The sequence below is a fragment of the Symphalangus syndactylus genome, chromosome 1 (assembly GCF_028878055.3).
Source record: "Symphalangus syndactylus isolate Jambi chromosome 1, NHGRI_mSymSyn1-v2.1_pri, whole genome shotgun sequence".
In the NCBI taxonomy this organism is placed as follows: Eukaryota; Metazoa; Chordata; class Mammalia; order Primates; family Hylobatidae; genus Symphalangus; species Symphalangus syndactylus.
Genome location: NC_072423.2, coordinates 72,003,966 through 72,024,151, shown reverse-complemented (window position 1 = coordinate 72,024,151; position 20,186 = coordinate 72,003,966). Strand labels below are relative to the sequence as shown.

At 35.9% G+C, this 20,186-nt stretch overlaps 1 protein-coding gene across 18 annotated transcripts in view; it reads left to right on the top strand.

Annotated features, from left to right (window-relative positions):
• L3MBTL4 (L3MBTL histone methyl-lysine binding protein 4) overlaps nucleotides 1-20,186 on the top strand; it is a 474,605-nt gene that overhangs the window by 347,138 nt on the left and 107,281 nt on the right. For all 18 annotated transcript variants that reach the window (XM_063620329.1, XM_055237865.2, XM_055237861.2 and 15 more), the window contains one exon: nucleotides 2,390-2,460. In XM_063620329.1, coding sequence (XP_063476399.1) covers nucleotides 2,390-2,460 — 71 coding nt within the window. The remainder of the gene's footprint in view (nucleotides 1-2,389; nucleotides 2,461-20,186) is intronic.

The window sequence follows — 20,186 nt, the reverse complement described above, 5'->3', positions numbered from 1 at the left end:
CGTTCCACGTTACTTACGCTTGTTCTGTTCCACCCTAATTCTCGAGACTTTTAGAAACCCATCAGTTACCCTCATCTCTATTCTCTGAAGACCCCACTGGCCCAGCAACTGTCAAGTCTCTGCCTGTGACTTCCCTTTATCCATGCCTTCTATAAATAATCAGTAAACTGTATGCTATTGGAAGGTGATGTGTAAAGCAGAAAGAAACTTGGATTTGGAGTCCAAAGACTTGAGATTGGACTTCATTTTGGCTCCATTAAGAACTGATTTTGGCTCCATTATCGACCCACTTTGTGCCCAAGATGGGGCAGGTTGTTGAATGTCTCTGAGCCCAGTCTCTCAATGTGTAAAACAAGAGTACTATCCCAACCTTGTAGAATTTTTGTGAGAATGAAATGGGAAATGAAAAGGCTAGGAGTCCTTAGTAGATACCTACCTCCTGGGAGTTCCCAGGAAATGCTAACTGAATCTGAACTGCACACAGATTTTGGCTTGGCATATCTCCCTACTGATGTAATCATCTGAAAGCAAGACTGTATTGAAATATAATCATGATCAATTGAAGAGCTCCGCATTTTTTTTTTTTTAAAAAAAAAACCTGACAAATTTATTTGATTTATTTTAAAATGTTTTTTTAAATACCCATCAAAATTTTATATGTGGCAGACTGGCTTCTATTTTTTAACTTTGTAAGATAGAAGCAAGATCTTGATTAGCATATATTGCAGAAGGGTGCTTTAAGATGGCTTGAAAATCAACTTGAAGTTTCATAAAATTTGTAAAATTGAGGGGGAAATACCTAAAGATTTGCCAAAAATCATGTAAGCAGAGCTAAAATTGTTCTTTCCCCCGCCCCCAATTATTCTTTGCAAAATGGCTACACTGCACTACTTAGCGCCATGTGCTGTGCCTCCGAGCATCCTGTTTGACCCGTGCTCTCTACCAGATACTCACTGCTTACATTTAAGCCACTTTTCTATAGTTTATATTCTCTCCTACAAGAATGTAAATATCAAAGCATGATATAGGCAAAAAAAATGTAAACAAATCCTGATGATACGTATGTTGAATATAATTAAAATTATATATATTGAATTGATGAGAATATTTTTATGCATGTCCATGATGCATAAGCGTTTTTACACTGATTTTTAACATACTATTTCACTAGTTGCTCTGAACAACCCAGTGAGGCAGGTACTGTGTCCATTTAACAGATTGGAAGCTAAGATTGAGCATTTAAATATTCACTCCGGATCACAAACCTAGGGGCTGTGTCCTAGGCATGAACTCAGGTTTTCGCACACTGAATGTACTGTCTCTGCATTGCCCCCCAGGTGATTAAGTACATGTGGTTAGTATGCTCCACAGTAGCCTTGTAGGACCTATGGTAAAGTCCAAAGTTGGGAGTTCAATAGAAATTTTCTCAGTTTCTTGCTTTTTTGATAAAAAGTCCTGATGATTAAGAGATATCTAACTGGTAGAACATTTCTGCCATGATATACTTGTGTAAACATATAAATAAACATATAGATACAATTATCTCAAATTCTGTAAGTTATTTAGGTTTCTATGTAGGAGTTTGGTAACTGAATCGGTTTCCTCATCTAACACGGAAATTAAAACAGTACTTCCATGACCAACTCAAAGGCTTGTTAGTGAAAATGAAATGAGAGACTTGCTGTTCAAATACAGTAAGAAAATACATGTGCAAAGCATGATATAAATTTCATTAAAATATATACAAATAAATTACTTGATTATCTCACAGGCCTATCTACCTAAAATTAATTACTGACTAATTAGCAATCCTGGGAAAGTTTTACTGTAGAAACTTCCATATTCATTATAAAGTATGAGCCTCAAGTTTTAATGAAGTTCCATGATAAAAGAATAACAGAATTAGGCCGTACTACATACTGCAGCATTTTAAAAGTTAATTAATTCCCTGACATTCAACAACGTAACTAAATTACTTTATACAGTTGTTTGAGCACAGTGTCTATAATCTTCTGATTAAAATAATCAGCCTTAATATCATCAGTAGCAATTATTATTTACTTACCTACCATCCCATCAGCCACCATCCTGCTAGCTCCTCCTTAGAATCTGAAGAGATTATTCTCCACAGAGTTTTGGAAACTTTTTGCTGTAATAGAATGAGAGGGAAAAAGCCTTTTAAATTTCAGGGTTCAAAGTCAGAGTTTCTGAACAGAAGTGTGTTTTTAAAATCTTAAACTTAAAATTCTAACAAGGCTCTGTGCAGCAAAATACCTGCCAGTTCACTATTGTTTACCCTGAAGTTTCTATTTAAATTTGTGCTGCTATCATGATTTCTTCCTACCTCACAGGATAATGAATCTAGATTTTATTTCTGTTCTTTGCCCAGACTTGTACAGCAGGCAAAGTGTTTGAAAATCAAAGGAAAAGAAGATATTGACTTGGATAATCTCTTCAGAGGTAAAAACAAAAACACTAGCAAAACACAGAATATACTTTTTGTTGTGCAGAATGTCTTATTTGTTTGACTGTTTGGTTTTATCTTACCAGCAGAGAATGGTGGAAAGAGCCTAACTATAAGTCAAAAGAGACTTGTGTTCTAGTTCCCTTCACTTCACTACTCAAATCTTCATTTTCTCATTTTAAAAGTAAAAGGACTGGACTCTATGATCTCTATGGTCCCCACTCATGATAGGAAAAGTGTAAACCTACAGAAGTTAGAGGTTCAGTGGTTGAATCCCCCTCTGCCATCTGCAGAGGCCATGGAGGGAAACCAGGAGTGTCTCACTGCGCTTGTGAAGGTGGGAGACCGTGAGATGCACCTCATTAGTAAGAAAGGCTAGAAGGGTATTAGGCAAAAAATTGAACCATCAGAGCTGAGGAATCTGTTGGAGTCTAGGAAGAAGAATTGCATGTGTTCTTTTAGTTACGTTTCTTTCCAATGAAGGCTCGATATAGACATAATTTTGAGGTTGGATTATATTGTAGCAAGCTAAGGAATCAGTTTTCCCCGGATTCTGTTTTGATTTAGTCAGCTGCAAACATTGATAATTTCTGTTAGCCTGCCTGCAGCCTTGATAGCTCTGTACATTTGTGTCTCCCGGAAGATGTAGGAGCTCTGTCTGCCTTCTAGAGGAAAGGAACATTGCTGAGCTTTCTACTGACCTGGTAGAAGTCCAGTGAATTAGCACACTGTGCTGGACTGTGCCATCTCCAGTTACCCATTGGACTTTTCTTAAGAGAAGGAGAGGGTGCTTGGCAGTCATTGAACAAAAGGGCCAGGAGGTCAGTGAGCAGTGCCGAACTGCTCACTTCAGGCAGAGATGGAGCTCTTGCTTGTATTGGAAGAACTGTGGATTTCATCTCAGCCACACGAGGCCTTTTCCTCAGAAAAGAGAGGGCAGTTGAATTACTTTGGTTTCATTGTGCAGCTACATGTTTCTCCCTCATAAGAAGAATTTCTATGTAATATAACCAGAGCTCAAGCTTGCTTTAAATAAAATAAATCACTGATATTTTAGAAACTGTTCCATACAAATGTTCTCATCCATCTTACCAAGCCTTCATTCTGTAAACGACATGTTTTGGAACCATGTAAGAAGCCTTAAAAAAAAGTGCCAGTGTTTTAATTCATAGTTTGACACTTTTGAAAATATCTCCACAGAGTAATTATGTATATGTTCTTGTTCAAACAGATACACAATTTTGTAGTTCATATCATAAATGTAGTAATGAAGATCATCCTTACAAAAATAGAAAATGTCATAGCAAAATGCATTTGCATACTGTGAAAGATGGAATCTCTTCCAAGATGCTCAGAATGCATTTGTTCTTTTCTGCATCATGTATAAGAAGTTTACACCCATATGCTTTTATTTATTCATGCATTTACTGTGCTCTTTAATTTAAACATATCCGTTTCCTCGCAGCAGTGGTCTGTGTTATCAGATATGGCATTTATGTCAGAAGAGTGTGCAGTGGGAGGAACAGTCAGCCTTAGGTGGAGCACACGGCTGCCTGTGGACCCAGACCACTGTGTGTTGGGGAAGTGCAGGCAGGGTTCATTCCATCCCATGGAAATTGGCAGGCTGTGGTTAGCGCCTGCTTTCTAGTCTAGCCTTTTGTCAACCAAAGTGGCTCTTCCTTGTATGTCCGGAGTCCCCAACACCTAGGCCACAGACCGGTCTGTAGCCTGTTAGGAACTGGGCTGCATAGTAGGAGGTGAGCAGAGGGCAGGCAAGGGAGCAAAGCTTTATCTGCATTCACAGCTGCTCTCCATTGCTCACATTACCACCTGAGCCCCGCCTCCTGTCAGATCAGCTGCAGCATTAGATCCTCATAGGAGCACGAACACTACTGTGACCTGCACATGTGAGGGATCTAGGTTGCGTGTTCCTTATGAGAATCTAATGCCTGACGATATGTCACTGTCTCCCATCACCCCCAGATGGGACTGTCTAGTTGCAGGGAAACAAGCTCAGGGCTCCCACTGATTCTACATTATGGTGAGTTGCATAATTATTTCATTATCTATTACAATGTAATTATAATAGAAATAAAGTGCACAATAAATGTAATGTGCCTGAATCATCCCAAAACCATCCCCCAACCCCTAGTCTGTGGAAAAATTGTCTTCCATGAAACCAGTTCCTGGTGCCACTAAAGGTTGGGGACCGCTGTACTATGGGACTAATCCCCATTATTATAAAGCATATTTGCTTTGGTTCTAACATGGATGAGACAAAATAATGAAAATAAATATGATCTTACGGTGACATTAAATGATTATTTAATATTTTCTTTTATTTTTCTTAAGCCCGTAAATCTGATCATAATATCCAGTACCCATGTCCTTCCTTCCCCCCCGCCCTTTTTTTTTTGAGATGGACTCTCCCTCTGTTGCCCAGGCTGGAGTGCAATGGCGCGATCTCTGCTCACTGCAACCTCCACCTCCCAGGTTCAAGTGATTCTCCTGTCTCAGCCTCCCAAGTAACTGGGATTACAGGCTCACACCGCCACACCCGGCTAATTTTTTGTAGTTTAGTAGAGACAGGGTTTCACTCTGTTGCCCAGGCTGTGTTTGAACTCTTGAGCTCAGGTGATCCATCCTCCTCAGCCTCCCAAAGTGCTGGGATTACAGGTGTGAGCCACTGCACCCAGCCTTTCCCCCTGCCTGGTTTTTTATTTATTTATTTATTTTTTTGGTCTTGGCATAGATTTGAATGAGTGCCTTATTCATTCATCAGGAGTCTTTTATTTATTATTTATTTATTTATTGTTCATTTATTTATTGAGACAAAGTCTCGCTCTGTCACTCAAGCTGGAGTGCAGTGGCAGGATCTTGGCTCACTATAACCTCTGCCTCAGGGTTCAAGTGATTCTCCTGCCTCAGCCTCCCGAGTAGCTGGAACTACAGGTGCATGCCACCATGCCCAGCTAACTTTTGTACTTTTAGTAGAGATGGGGTTTCACTATGTTGGCCAAGCTGGTCTTGAACTCCTGACCTCGTGATCCACTCACCTCGGCCTCCCAAAGTGCTGGGATTACAGGCGTGAGCCACTGCACCCAGCCAGGAGTCTTCTATTTTTTTTAAGCAACGTGGGCTAAAATTTGTGCTCTATTTCTTCTATGAGGGGAGGTTATATACACTGGATTTTTGGAAATTGTATACACACATGTATAGATGCACATGCAGATTCTGTTTTTTATATCTTGGGCATGTTTTCCATTTTTACCAGAAAGCTTCCTTTAAAAATCATTTTATTCACCATGTATATGCTTGGCATATATAATAAAAATATTTTAAAGACTATCCATTATTTTCAAGTATAATTCTTAGCTACTGAACACACTTTTTTCAATATGTAAACATATATCACAACAATATATAAACATAAGATTGGATAAACATATATAACAACAACAATATATAAACGTAAGATTGGATGATAAAAATTTTAATTACTTTGTAATGATAAAAATCTGTAGAGGAAACCACGATTATGTTAAAAGGATGTTGTTGGCTGTGCATAACAGGAGCAAGTTGAAATTTGTCTTACTAATCCAAGGTTTACAGGTAAGCTTATTGAGTGTTACTTCTAAGACCTGACAAGTGATAATTATTCTTTGTACATTTTCTGAAGTAAAATAATGCATGAACGTAGAGTTTATGTGTTTGGCAACACCGTGAGCCCCTTCTCCAGGACGGAGCTGGGCATCTGTGCCTTTCGGGTTGTTACTTTGCTCAATGAGTGTTCCACAGAGAATGGGACAGAGCCTGCTCCCTGAGCACAAGCTGAGGGAGGTGAATTAAAGTGCATTTGCGTTCATGAGGAAGGATCTGCTCATCCAGGTGCTCTGTCCTGTCGCCGTTAGATGATCCTTGGTCCCTCAAAGAGATGTCACTCTCATGGCCACTGCATTGTACCACCTGTGAGATACCTTTGGAATTGTGGAAAGTTGAGCTAGAAAGTTGTTTCTTTTTAATATTTATTATTTTGGTCCCAAACCTATAACTAATGATCATTTTTTTAAAATCCCCAAATTTCATAAAATGAAAAATAAACATTGAAAGAGATAAGCATTGTTGATAAATCCCTAATGGATTTATTTTGGATATAATAATTTATATATATATATATTTTTTACCAGTGCAGAATCATATTATATTTGGTGATCTACAATCAGCTTTTCCTCCCTCACTTATTGATATATTGTGGTTACCTTTTTTAAGTCAGTACATATACATCTTCCGGGTTCTTTCTGTTTTAAGTAAAAATTTTAGCCAAGTGCACAGAGATCATACCCATTTAATCATCACTAAGGTCAAGAAACATATGACCAGAAGCTCGCCTCATGCTTCCGACCCCTATCATTCCTCCTGCCAGGGTAACTATTCTTATTTTGCTCACTCTCAGTTACTTTTGCCCTGTTTGCAAAATTTTTAAATGGAATCAGATGTTACATACACTTTTATGTCTGACTTCTTTTGCTAACATTGTTTATAAGATCCATTCAAATCATAGCTTGCTTGTTCTCATTGCTACATATTATTCCATTTTGTGAAGATACCACAATTTATCCATTTTAAGGTTGATTGTTTTCAGTTTTGCACTCTTTCCACTAAGAACATTCTGGTATGTGATTTGGTAGATATGTGTATGCATTTTTGTAGGGTAAATAGCTATGAGTGGAATTTCTAGGCAACTAGGTTTGCAGAAATTCAATTTCAGCAGTTAGTGTCAAATAGTTTTACAAAGTGGTTGTACCAGGACGTTCCTATCAGCACAGTATGGAAATTGCAGGTACTTTGCATCTTTACCAGTAGTTACTATTTGTCAGTTTCTTTCATTGTAGCCATTCTTTTGGGCTTACAGTGGTATTTAATTATGCTTTAATTTTGGTTTCCTTCTGAGGCCTAATGAGCTTGAACATATTTTCATGTTTATTGGCTATTTGAATATCCTCTTTTATGAAGTATCTTTCTCATTTGTCTTTTATATTGTCTTTTTTTAATTGATATGTAGGATTTCTTTGGATCACTATATGAGTTCATTGTTTTATAGTTGTATTACAGATATCTTCTCTAATCTATCATTTGCCTTTTCACTCTCTTAATGATGCCTTGTGATGAATGCAAATTCCAGATTTTAATATAGTCTTTCAGTTCTCTCTATTTTGATTAATGCTTTTAGTGTACTATTTATAGTTTTTGTCAACTACATGTTCATTTTGCTGATTTTTATTCTAGAATCTTTATTGTTTTTATCTTTCACATTTAGATCTACAGTGTACCTGTAAGTGATTTTATGCATGGTGTAACATAGAGGCGAAGATTTACTTTTTCTTTGAATATTCAGTTGACCCAGCACCATTTATTAAAATGTCATTTCCCTATTGCTCAGTAGTAACACAAGTAGTGCATACTTGTCATAAATCGAGTAACCATTTATGTGTGGGTCTGTTTCTGGACTCCGTTCTGTTCCATTGGTTTACTTGGCTATTCTTGTGCCAATACTATGGTGCCTTGATTACCACAACTTTATATGATAAATTCTGATAGCTAAGAATGCCGCTCCTCCATTTTTGTTCTTTTTCTTTGAGATTGCCCTAACTATTCTTGTTCCTTTACATTTCTTATCAGCTTGTTCACTTACACACACACATCATACAAACTACTCTGATTTTAATTAGAATTGCATTGAATGTATAGTTTTATTTCAGGTGAATTGGCATCTTCCAATTCATGAACATGATCATCCCTCTGTTTGATTAGGTATTCTTTAATACCTAATTGACACTTGATGTAGTTTTTTATAATGCTGCGTAGTGGATTGAGGAAATTGTCTCCATTTCCAGTTTTTCTTTTTATAAATGTTACTGAATTTTATCAAATGCTTTTTCTGCTTGTATAGAGATGATCATGTGAATTTTCTCCTTTATTCTTTTAATGTGCTGAATTATATTAAAATAATTTCCAAAAGAAATTTTTTGTTGGAATATGTCATAAGTTGGGAAAATGTAAAAATGATACTGTATTGCTGAATGAATCTGAACAAAACAAACATCTATGTACCAGCACCCAGATCAAGAAAGAACCAATGTCTTTACTTGTATAGGTAGACCTCACTTTGCATGCTTCTAATATGAATGAATTTCAGTTACCATCATTTAGTTAAATACCATCAGTCCCCCAACAACATAGTCAGGCTTCATTTACCAAGATATGTTAACTGCGAGTGATTGATTGCACAAGGCACTGGCTCTTTAGTTTACAAATCGTTACATAAATAACAGCTCTCATCATCATCAGTGACCAATAACATTACCTCTTTCAAAGTCTGTTGGTAATTGGTCACAGCATTGACCAATCAGTGTTGTTCACGCACGGACAACATGACAGCCAAGTATATAGTTGTGTAGCCTGCTTGTCACCCAGTGATAAACCCACATAACATTTTACAAAACTGGACGCTGCAGAGAGGGCATTGGCCAACAAATATGAAAGTACAGTAAAGAAAGGAAGGGATAACACTGGAAGTGAAATTCTAATCAAATGTAAACATATTCAAAGGAAAAATAACCAACCATAGAAATGCTGACCCTACCTCCATTCAGGATTCTAGACGTGCAACCAGGGAACTTAGTGACAACAAGCTCATTGACATAAATGAAGAAAGGGGTTATGATGAACAGCATGAAGATGTCCCACAGAAAGTGATGCTGGCAAAACAAACCAACAAACAAACAAACAAAAAAATACTTCACATTAAAGGAACTCTCAGAGATATTTCACAACATTGTAAGTGCAAAGGATAAAATGTTAGAAATGAATCTAACTTAAACTTAGCAATATGACAGCTTACCAAGGAATGGAAAAGATGTTCTCTTCATTTCACAGTTATAGGACAAAAAGAAAGCAAACACTCCTCAGAAAACTCTTGATAAGTTTTTTTTTTAACAAAGAAACAAAACACCTTATCTCAATGTATTAAATGTTATAAACCACAGCATACTAATTAAATATTACTTTTACTAGTTTTAAATTTTCCCTAAGTATTTATGATGGACAGTAAAAGAGTTGTTAATATTTTGACCAAAATTTGTGAAGGTCGTGAAAAAAGAGTTACAATTTTCCCCATTGATTATTAAGCTCAGTTTGCATGGCTTCAGCTTGCATCATCAATTTTATAGCCCCGACTACAATGCCAAGTGAGAACTCCCTATGTTTTATTAAAGACTGTTTCAAATATGTTCACAGGAGAAGCTGATCTGTAGTTTTCCTTCTTGTAATGTCTTCATCTCATTTTGATATTCCCTCTTTCTCCATTATCACCAAGAATTTATGTAAGATTCACAACGTTTCTTTTTTTTTTTTTTTTTTTTTTTTTGAGACAGAGTCTCGCTCTGTCGCCCGGGCTGGAGTGCAGTGGCGCAATCTCGGCTCACTGCAAGCTCCGCCTCCCGGGTTCACGCCATTCTCCTGCCTCAGCCTCCGAGTAGCTGGGACTACAGGCGCCCGCCACCGCGCCCGGCTAATTTTTTGTATTTTTTAGTAGAGACGGGGTTTCACCGTGGTCTCGATCTCCTGACCTCGTGATCCGCCCGCCTCGGCCTCCCAAAGTGCTGGGATTACAAGCGTGAGCCACCGCGCCTGGCCCACAACGTTTCTTTTTTAACTGTATAGATGAATTCACAGAGAGGAAAAAAACCAAGTTTTTTTATTAAAAGAATTTTAATTGTAGATTCAATTTCTTTAATAGATTGAGGACTTTAGATTTTTAAAATTTCTTCTTATATTAGTTTTTCTAGGAATTTGTATATTTCCTTTAAATTTTCAAGTCTGTTGCTACAGAGTTGTTTATAATACCCTCTGATGAGCTTTTCAGTGCCTGCAGATTCTATGGTTATGTTCCTTTTTCATTCCTGAAATTGATGTTTATGTGCTTGTGCGTTTTCTCTCCCCCTCTGTCTCTCTCACTCTCTCTCTCTGTTTTTGCCTCTGTCTCTTTCAATTAATCTTGCTAAAGGTTTACTCATCTTTACAATGGACCAATTTTTGGCTGTGTTGATTTTCTCTAGTGTGCATTTGTTTTCTCTGTTATTAATTTCTGCTATTATATTTTTGCCTTCCTGCCTTCCACTCTCTTTGGCTTCAATTTACTATCATTTTTCTAACTTATTTAAATTATTACTTAGATATATTGTTTTTAAATATATATATTTTATATATAATTTTTAATATATAATTTTATATATAATATATATTTTTAATTTTATAGATACATTTTTTAATTATATATAATTTTAAATATATATATTTATATTATATATTAATTCAGAAGGCTCTAGAATTAACCCAGTCGAAGATGAAGAAAAAAGAATCTCAAGAAATGAATAAAATGTACAAGAAATATGAGATCATGTAAAATGGCCAAATCTAAGAATAATTGGTGTTCCTGAGGGAAAAGAGAAGTCTAAATGTTTAGAAAACTTATATGAGGGAATAATTGAGGAAAATTTCCTTGGCCTTGGTAGAGATCTATATACCCAAATACAGGAAACTTAAGGAACTCCTGGGAAATTCATTGCAAAAAGATCATCACCAAGGCACATAGTCATCAGGCTATCTAAAGTCTACATGAAGGAATGAATTTTAAGAGCTGTGAGACAAAAGCATAAGGTGACCTATAAAGGAAACCTATCCAACTAACAGCAGATTTCTCGGCAGAAACCCTATAAGCCAGAAGGGACTGGGGTCCTATCTTTAGCTTCCTTAAGCAAAATAATTGTAAGCCAAGAATTTTGTATCCAGAAAAACTAAGCTTCATAAATGAGGGAGAGAGAAAGTCTTTCTCACACAAACAAATGCTGACAAACAAATATGCACCAAAACAGAACTTCCTTAAAGCGCAAATCTCACAAGTCCTATAAAATAATAACACAATGAAAAAAAAAAAACAAAGTATCTAGGCAACATCTAATATGATCACTAGAACAGTAGCTCACATCTCAATAATGATGCTGAATGTAAATGGCCTAAGTGTTCTACTTAAAAGATACAGAGTGGCAGAATGCATAAAAAAATCAACCAAATACCTTCTGTGTTCAAGAGACCCACCTAACACATAAGGAGTCACATAAACTTAAGGTAAAGGGGTGGAAAAAAATATTCTATGCAACTGGAAACAAAAGCGAGCAGAAGTAGCTATTTTTACATCACACAAAACAGACTTTAAAGCAACAACAGTTAAAAAAAGACAGTTAAATAAAGAATGACATTATGTAATGATAAGAGAATTAGTCCAACAAGAAGATATTACAATCCTAAATTTATATGCACCTAACCCTAGAGCTCCCAGATTTATAAAATAATTACTACTAGACCCAAGAAATAAGGTAGTCAGCAACACACTAATAGCGGGGCACTTTAATGCTTCACCAACAGCATTAGAAGATCATCAAGACAGAAAGTCAACAAAGAAACAGCAGACTTAAACTATACCCTAGAACAAATGGACTTAACAGTTGTTTACAGAACAGTCTTCCCAAATACAGAATATACATTCTATTCATCAGCACATGGAGCATTCTCCAAGATAGACCATATGATAGACCATAAAACAAGTCTCAATAAATTTTAAAAAATCGAAATCATAACAAGGATCTTCTCAAACCACAGTGGAATAAAACTGCAAATCAACTCCAAAAGGAATTCTCAAAACTATACGAGTACATGGAAGTTAAATAATTTGCTCCTGAATAATTTTTGGTTTAACAATGAAATCAAGGTCTAAATTAGAAAATTCTTGAAAATGAATGATAATAATGACAGAACTTATCAAAGCCTCTGGGATACAGCAAAACAGGAAAGTTCATAGTATTAAATGTGTACATCAAAAAGTCTGAAAAAGCACAAAATGACAACCTAATATCACTCTTCAAGAAACTAGAGTAACAAGAACAAATTAAACCGAAACCCTGGAGAAGAAAAGAAATATTAAAGATCAGAGCAGAACTAAATGAAATTGAAACAAAAAGAACATTACAAAAGCTAAATGAAACAAAAAGCTGGTCCTTTGAAAAGATAAACAAATTTGATAGACCATTAGTAAGATTAACCAAGAAAAAAGGAGAATATCCATATAAGCTTAATTATTCAGTGGAAATAAAACTGGGTATATTACAATTGATACCACAGAAACACAAAATATCATTCAAGGCTACTATGAACACTTTTATGCACACAAACTAGAAACCCTAGAGGAAATGGATAAATTCCTGAGACATAAAACCATCCTAGATTAAATCAGGAAGAAATAGAAGCCCTGAACAGACCAATAACAGGCATCAAGATTTTATCAGTAACACAAAAATTGCCATCAACAACAAAAAAGTCCGGGACCAGATGGATTTACAGCTGAATTCTACCAAACATTCGAAGAAGAATTGGTACCAATTCTACTGAAACAGTTCCAAAAGATAAAGAAGGAATCCTTTCTTAATCATTCTATGAAGCCAGTGTCACCCTAATACCAAAACCAGAAAAGGACATAACAGAAAAAGAAAACTACAATATCCTTGATGAACATAGATGCAAAAATCCTCAACAGAATACTAGCTAACCAAATCCAACAGCACATCAAAAAATAATAATAATACATTATGATCAAGTAGATTTCATCCCAGGGTTGCAGGTATAGTTTAACATATGCAAGTCAATAGATGTGATACATCATATAGATGGAATTAAAAAAAAACCATATGATCATCTCAATAGATATGGAAAAAGCATTTGATAAAATTCAACATCCCTTTATTCTAAAACCCTCAACAAAATAGGCATAGAAGAGGCTTACCTCAAAATAACAAAAGCCATATAAGGTAAACTCACAAGCAACATGCTGAATGGCGAAGAGTTTAAAGCATTCCCCCTGAGAACTGGAACAAGACAAGGATGCCCACTTTTACCACTTCTATTCAACATAATACTGGAAGTCCTAACCAGAGCAATCAAACAAGGGAAACAAATAAAAAGCATCTGAAGTGGAAAAGAATAACTCAGCCTGTCACGGTTCATCAATGGTATAATAATATGCTTAGAAAACCCTAAAGACTCATCCAAAAAGCTCCTAGATCTCATAAACAAATTCAGTAAGGTCTCAGGCTACAAAATCAATGTACACAAATCAGTAAACACCAACAGTGACTAAGCCAAAAATAAAATCAAGAACTCAATCCCTTTTCAACTGCTGCTTAAAAAAAAAAAAAAAAAAAAAAAAAAGCCTTGGAATATACTTAACCAAGGAGGTGAAAGATTTCTACAAGGAAAATGACAAAACACTGCTGAGAGAATTCATAGATGGCACAAACATGTGGAAATACATCCCATGCTCATGGATGGGAAGAATCAATATTGTGAAAATGACTATACTGCCAAAAGCAATCTACAGATTCCATGCAATTCCCATCAAAATACCATCATCATTCTTTACAGAACTAGAAAAACCCATTCTAAAATTCATATGGGACCAAAAAAGAGCCTGCATAGCCAAAGCAATACTAAGCAAAAAGAACAAATATGGAGGCATCACATTACCCAACTTCAAATTATACTACAAGGCTGTAGTTATCAAAACAGCATGGTACTGGTATAAAAAATAGGCATGCAGACCAATGGAACTGAATAGAGAACCCAGAAATAAAGTCAAATACTTACAGCCAACTAATCTTCAACAAAGCATACAAAAACATAAACTGGGGAAAGGGCACCCTATTCAATAAACGGTGCTGAGAAAACTGGCAAACCACATATAGAAGAATGAAACCGGATCCCCATCTTTCACCTTATACAAAAATCAACTCAAGATGGATCAAAAACTTAAATCTAAGACCTGAAACCATAAAAATTATAGAAGATAACTTCGGAAAAACTCTTCTGGACATTAGCTTAGGCCAAGAATTCATGACTAAGTTCCCAGAAGCAAATACAGCAAAAACAAAAATAAATAAATGGGACCGAATTAAACTAAAAAGTGTCTCTGCAACAAAAGAAATAATTGGCAGAGTAAACAGACAACCCACAGAGTGGGAGAAAATATTTGCAAACTATGCATTTAACAAAGGACTAGTATCCAGAATCTACAGGAGACTCAAACAAATCAGCAAGAAAAAAATATAATAATCTTATCAAAAAGTGGGCAAAGGACATGAATAGACATTTCTCAAAAGAAGACATACAAACTGCCAACAGACATATGAAGAAATGCTCAATATCACTAATCATCAGGGAAATGCAATGAGATACCACCTTACTCCTGCAAGAATGGCCACAATTAAAAAGTCAAAAAAACAATAGATGTTGGCATGGATGTGGTGAAAAGGAAACACTTTTACACTGCTGGTGGGAGTGTAAAGTAGTGCAACCACTATGAAAAACAGTATGGAGATTCTTTAAAGAACTAAAAGTAGGACTAGCATTTGATCCAGCAATCCCACTACTGGATATCTACCCAAAGGCAAATAAGTCATTATATTAAAAAGACACACAGACACGTGCACACACACACACACACAAATATTTATAGTAGCGCAAGTCTCAGTTCAAAGATATAGTACTAACCTAAGTGCCATTGACCAATGAGTGGATAAAGGAAATGTGGTATATATACACCATGGAATACTACTCAGCCATAAAAAGAAATGAAATAATGCCTTTTGTAGCAACTTGTGCAGAGCTGGAGGCCATTATTCTAAGTGAACTAATTGAGTAATGGAAAACCAAATATCATATGTTCTCACTTAAAAGAGGGAGCTAAGCTATGAGGATGCAAAGACACAAGAGTGATATAATGGACTTTGGGGATTCAGAGAGGAAGGTTGAGAGGGGAATAAGGGATAAAAGATTGACTGCATATTAGGTACAGTTTACACTGCTTGGATGACGGGTGCTTAAAATCTCAGGAATCACCACTAAAAAACTTATCCATGTAACCAAAAACCACCTGTATCCCCAAAACTATTGAAATTTAAAAAAAAGAACTGGAAATGCTAGTATTCAAAAACAAAATAACAGAAATGAAGAATGCCTTTGACGGGCTTGTTAACAGACTCAACATGACTGAAGAAGCATCAGTAGGCTTTAAGCTGTGTCCATAGAACTTCTCAATCTAAAAAGCAAAGAGAAAAAAAAGATGAAAAAGACATTACAGAATATCTGTGAACTGTGAGAACTGTGGGATAATTACAAAGGGTATATATAATGTGCAATGGGAATACCAGAAAGAGAAGAAAGAAGAAAAGGAGCAGAAGAAATATTTGAAATGATAATGGCTGAGAATTTTTCAAAATTAATTGCAGACACTAAAACACATATCCAGTAAGCACAAAGAATACCAAGAAGGAAAAATATCAAAACATCTGAACCTACATATGTTGTATTCACACTATACAAAATCAAAGATGAAGAGAAAATCTTGAAAGAAGCCAGAGAAAAATAATCACCTTACCCATAGAGGAGCAATGATAAGAATTACATTGGACTTCTCTTCAGAAATATGTGAGCCAGAAGAGAGTGGAGCAAAATATTTAAAGCATTGAAAGAAAATCCCACAACCTATAATTCTGTATGCAGTAAAATTATTCTTCAAAAGTGAAGGAAGAATAAAGACTTTCTCAGACAAACAAAAACTGAGGAAATTTGTCTCCAGTAGAACTGCCTTGCAAGAAATTTTAAAATAAGTTTTCCAGAGAGAAGGAAAATTATATGGGTCAGAAACCCAGAACTACCTAAAGGAAGAGCATTAGAGAAGGAAAAATAAAGGTAACATAAAATATTTTATTTTTTATAGTCTTAATTGATAACAGTTTGTTCAATTGTTTTTTAATAACAATAGCAAAAATTAATTAGGTGAGTATAGCTTATGGAGAGGTGAAATGAATGCCGGCAATAACATAAGAGATGAGAGGGAGAATTGGGGAATATTCTGCTGTAAGGTGCTTGCATAGTATAGTGCTAGTTGAAAGAGGACTTAGGTAAGTTGTAAGTGTATAGTGCAAACTTCAGGGCAATCACTAAAAATGTTTTTTAATTTAAAAGTATAATTGATATGATAAGAGAGAAGAGAAAATTGAATCATATAAAGTGCTCAATTAAAATCAGAGAAGGGAGAAAAAGAGAGGAAGACTAAAAGAGAAAGAACAAATGCAACAAATTCAAAATGAAACAAACTCAGGATGGATCATGGATCTAAATGTAAAATGCAAAACAGTAAAATTTCTAGAAGATAACAAAGGAGAAAATCTAGGTGGCCTTCAGTTTGGTGATGATTAGAATAAACACTGAAAGCACAAACCGTGAAAAAGAAACTAGGTAAGTTGGACTTTATTAAAACTAAACATTTCTGTTATTTGAAAGACATCATTAAGCAAATGAAAAAAATGAGTCACAGAATGGAACAAAAGATTTGCAAAACATATATCTAAGAAAGGAATTGTGTGCGAAATGTACAAAGAACTGCTAATATTCAACAGTAAGAAAACAATCCAATTTTTCAAAGGCCAAAGATCTGAACAGACATATCAGCAGACACAAATGATAAATAAGCATATTAAAAGATCAACATCATATATCACTTGGGAATTGTAAATTAAAGTGAGATACCACTACAAAACCTACTAGAAGGGCTAAAATCAAAACACTGAAATACTAATGTGAAGCAACAGGAACTCTGTCATCTATTGCTGGCAGAGAAGCAAAATGGTACAGCCGCTTTGAAAGATAGTTTGGTAGTTTCTTGCAAAGTTTCTTACAAAGGTAAACACAGTCTTAACATATGATCCAGCAATCACATTTCTAGGCATTTATGCAAATGAATTTAAAACTTATATTTGTACAAAAACCTCCACATGAATGTTTACAGCAGCTTTATTTATAATTGTCAAAACTGGAAGCAACCAAGATGTCCTTCAGCAGGTGAATGGATAATAGGTGAATCTGTGGATATATTCATACAAAGGAATATTATTCAGTGATAAAAAGAAATTAGCACCAAAAAGACATGAAGGAGCCTTAATTGCATATTGCTAAGTGAAAGAAGCCAGCCTGAAAGGGCTACATACATAATTCCAAGCCTATGCAATATACTTGAATATGGCTATTTTGTAAAAGACAAAGCTACAGATAATAGTGGATACATGTCATTATGCATTTGTCAGAACCCATAGAACTGTACAATATAAAGTCCTAATGTAAACTAAGGACTTTTAGTTGATAATATTAATAATGTATCAATATTGGTACATTAATTGTGAGAAATGTACCACACTAATGTAAGATAATAATAGGGGAAGACGTGGGATTGGGGGTAAAGGGGGCATATGGGAAATCTCTGTACTGCCTGCTCAATTTTTTTTTATAAACATAAAACTGCCCTGAAAAATAAAAGATCAATTTTAAAAAGAAAAAAAAAAGCTGATTGCGAGTACTTCGTATCTTCCTGATGACTCAGCAGTATTTGGTGTATCTGAATGCGTTTTAATGTGTTAGGCATAGAGGAATAGGACAAACTGGAGTAGCGGGGAGAGGAAGGGAATTATTTGCAGTGGACTGAAAGATCATTCTAAGGGAAGGAGCTGGATGACCACATAGCTCAAGGATGCTATTCTGACAATTAAGAAAAAGAAACTGATGGCATAATGAGAGTATGTAATGAATATTCTCCATTTTAGCCTAGAAAAAATTAAATATCTATTATAAATGACAATAGTGTTGTAAGACAACGTAAGATACTGGTTCTTATGGAGTACAGATATTGCATCTATTATTGATAATACTGTCCTGCAGCACTCTACTACTTTCTTTAGATGTCAATTAAAATATTAATAACAAGAGCTTACAAGATAGAATAGAATGCAGTCAGTTTCTCATTACAATGGATACCTATTAGCCTTACTTCACTTAGAAAACATAAATACTAGAGAACTTTATCCCAGGTTAGACACCAGCTGACATTAGAGGCTTGGAGGTGCTAAGATTGAAATGATTAATTTGTTTCCCTGACAGATCTTCTGAAACGCCTCCACACACAGGTCTGCTAGAAGCGTCATCACAGCAGCCAGTGAGGCTTTAAGTGAGAAGAAGATTCTTGGAACTGAGTGGAGGGGTCTGGGTGCCCTCTTAGTCTCCTTTCTAGGATATCGGGCTTTTTTTTAGCTTGGTTTTTAATATATTCTGTATTATCCTTCAAAAAAATCCATTTGCCCTTCTTTTCATACAAAATTTTTTCTTATCAAATTCCAGAAGTACATGAAAATGAGAAAGCCAGTTTTCTTGCTGGAATACAAGATTTGGGTTTAAGGTTTATGGATTATGATTTATGGATTTTTAAGAATTATAAACATTATTGACAAAATATTTTGAAATTGTAAATGTGAAGAAAAGTTATACTGCAAGAATAAGAAAGTCTGAGTAAAAATAAACCTGCTTTAATACGTAGATACTTATTTTTAGGTACAAGGCTTGAGGGAGTGACAACTCTGAACACCACATTCCACAGCAGCAAGTCTGGTGCATGTGGGCAGCCATGCCAGAGGCTTCCTTGGAGTATTCCAAAAATAACCCTCTCGAACTGGAAATCTGTCTCTGACACATCCTCTTCTCCATACTGACATTGTCTCTGGTTATAATAGAATGCAGCTTCACCTTTCCACATCACTCCAGACTAGATGCGTAATCAGTCCCTCTGACACTGCTGCTGGAATAGTGATCTGACACCTGTCATCAGCTGAGGGTCCTCGGCTATTGACTGTCCAGAGCTGTGGGAGAGTGGACAGCCCAGAGACAACTGGAGAAGCATATCTTATTACTGGAAAAATTGCACCTTTGTGTTCCAACACTGCACAGTATTTTTCTCAGAAGCCAAAACTGGCTTCTAAGATTCTTGGATTCCAGGCTCACCATTCCAGGCAAGGTGATAAGGAATTGTAATAACTTCACCTTATTCCCACTGTCAGATTAACATGCATGTTGGCTTTGAAAGATGTGGCATTTCCATCCTTAGAGTCTATGAACACGTACGGATTATTTATGGGTGTAGAGGATGCCCCCCAAAGAAAAGCAGTTCTCTCCTTTATTCATCATTCCTCCCACAGCACTGCCAGACTTTGTCTTCTTTGTCTCTAATTTCAGTGCTAAAGGGAAATGTCCCCAGGCCAGAGAAAAGAACCTTTACCTTCAAATATACCTTGGATCAAAGAGAGAAAGCCCCTGCATCCCTCCATCAGATTGATAGTATGAGACACTTTTTCTCTTGATTATAGGTACTGTGGACTTAAAAAAACAAAAACAAAAACAAACAAACAAAAACTTCCCTGATTCATAGTCTCCTTGGGGAGACAGGCCTGTTTGGTATGAAAAAGTTTTCTAAACCTGGGATTTATACTCCATAAAGACACAGACAATGAGGAAGAATTCAAGGCTTGTTCTAAAGGATGCAGCAAAAATGTTAGGTAGAAGGTTCAAGGTACTGGAGCAATGTAGAGAATGAGGCCGTGGAATTCCTTTTCTTAAAAACCTTCAGACAAAGATTGCCCTGGGATTCTCTACCCAGACGGCACTGCTATTTTGACATTTCATTAAATTTCTAAGAGATAAAACTTATAAATAGTAATGCCAAGCACCTTATGTC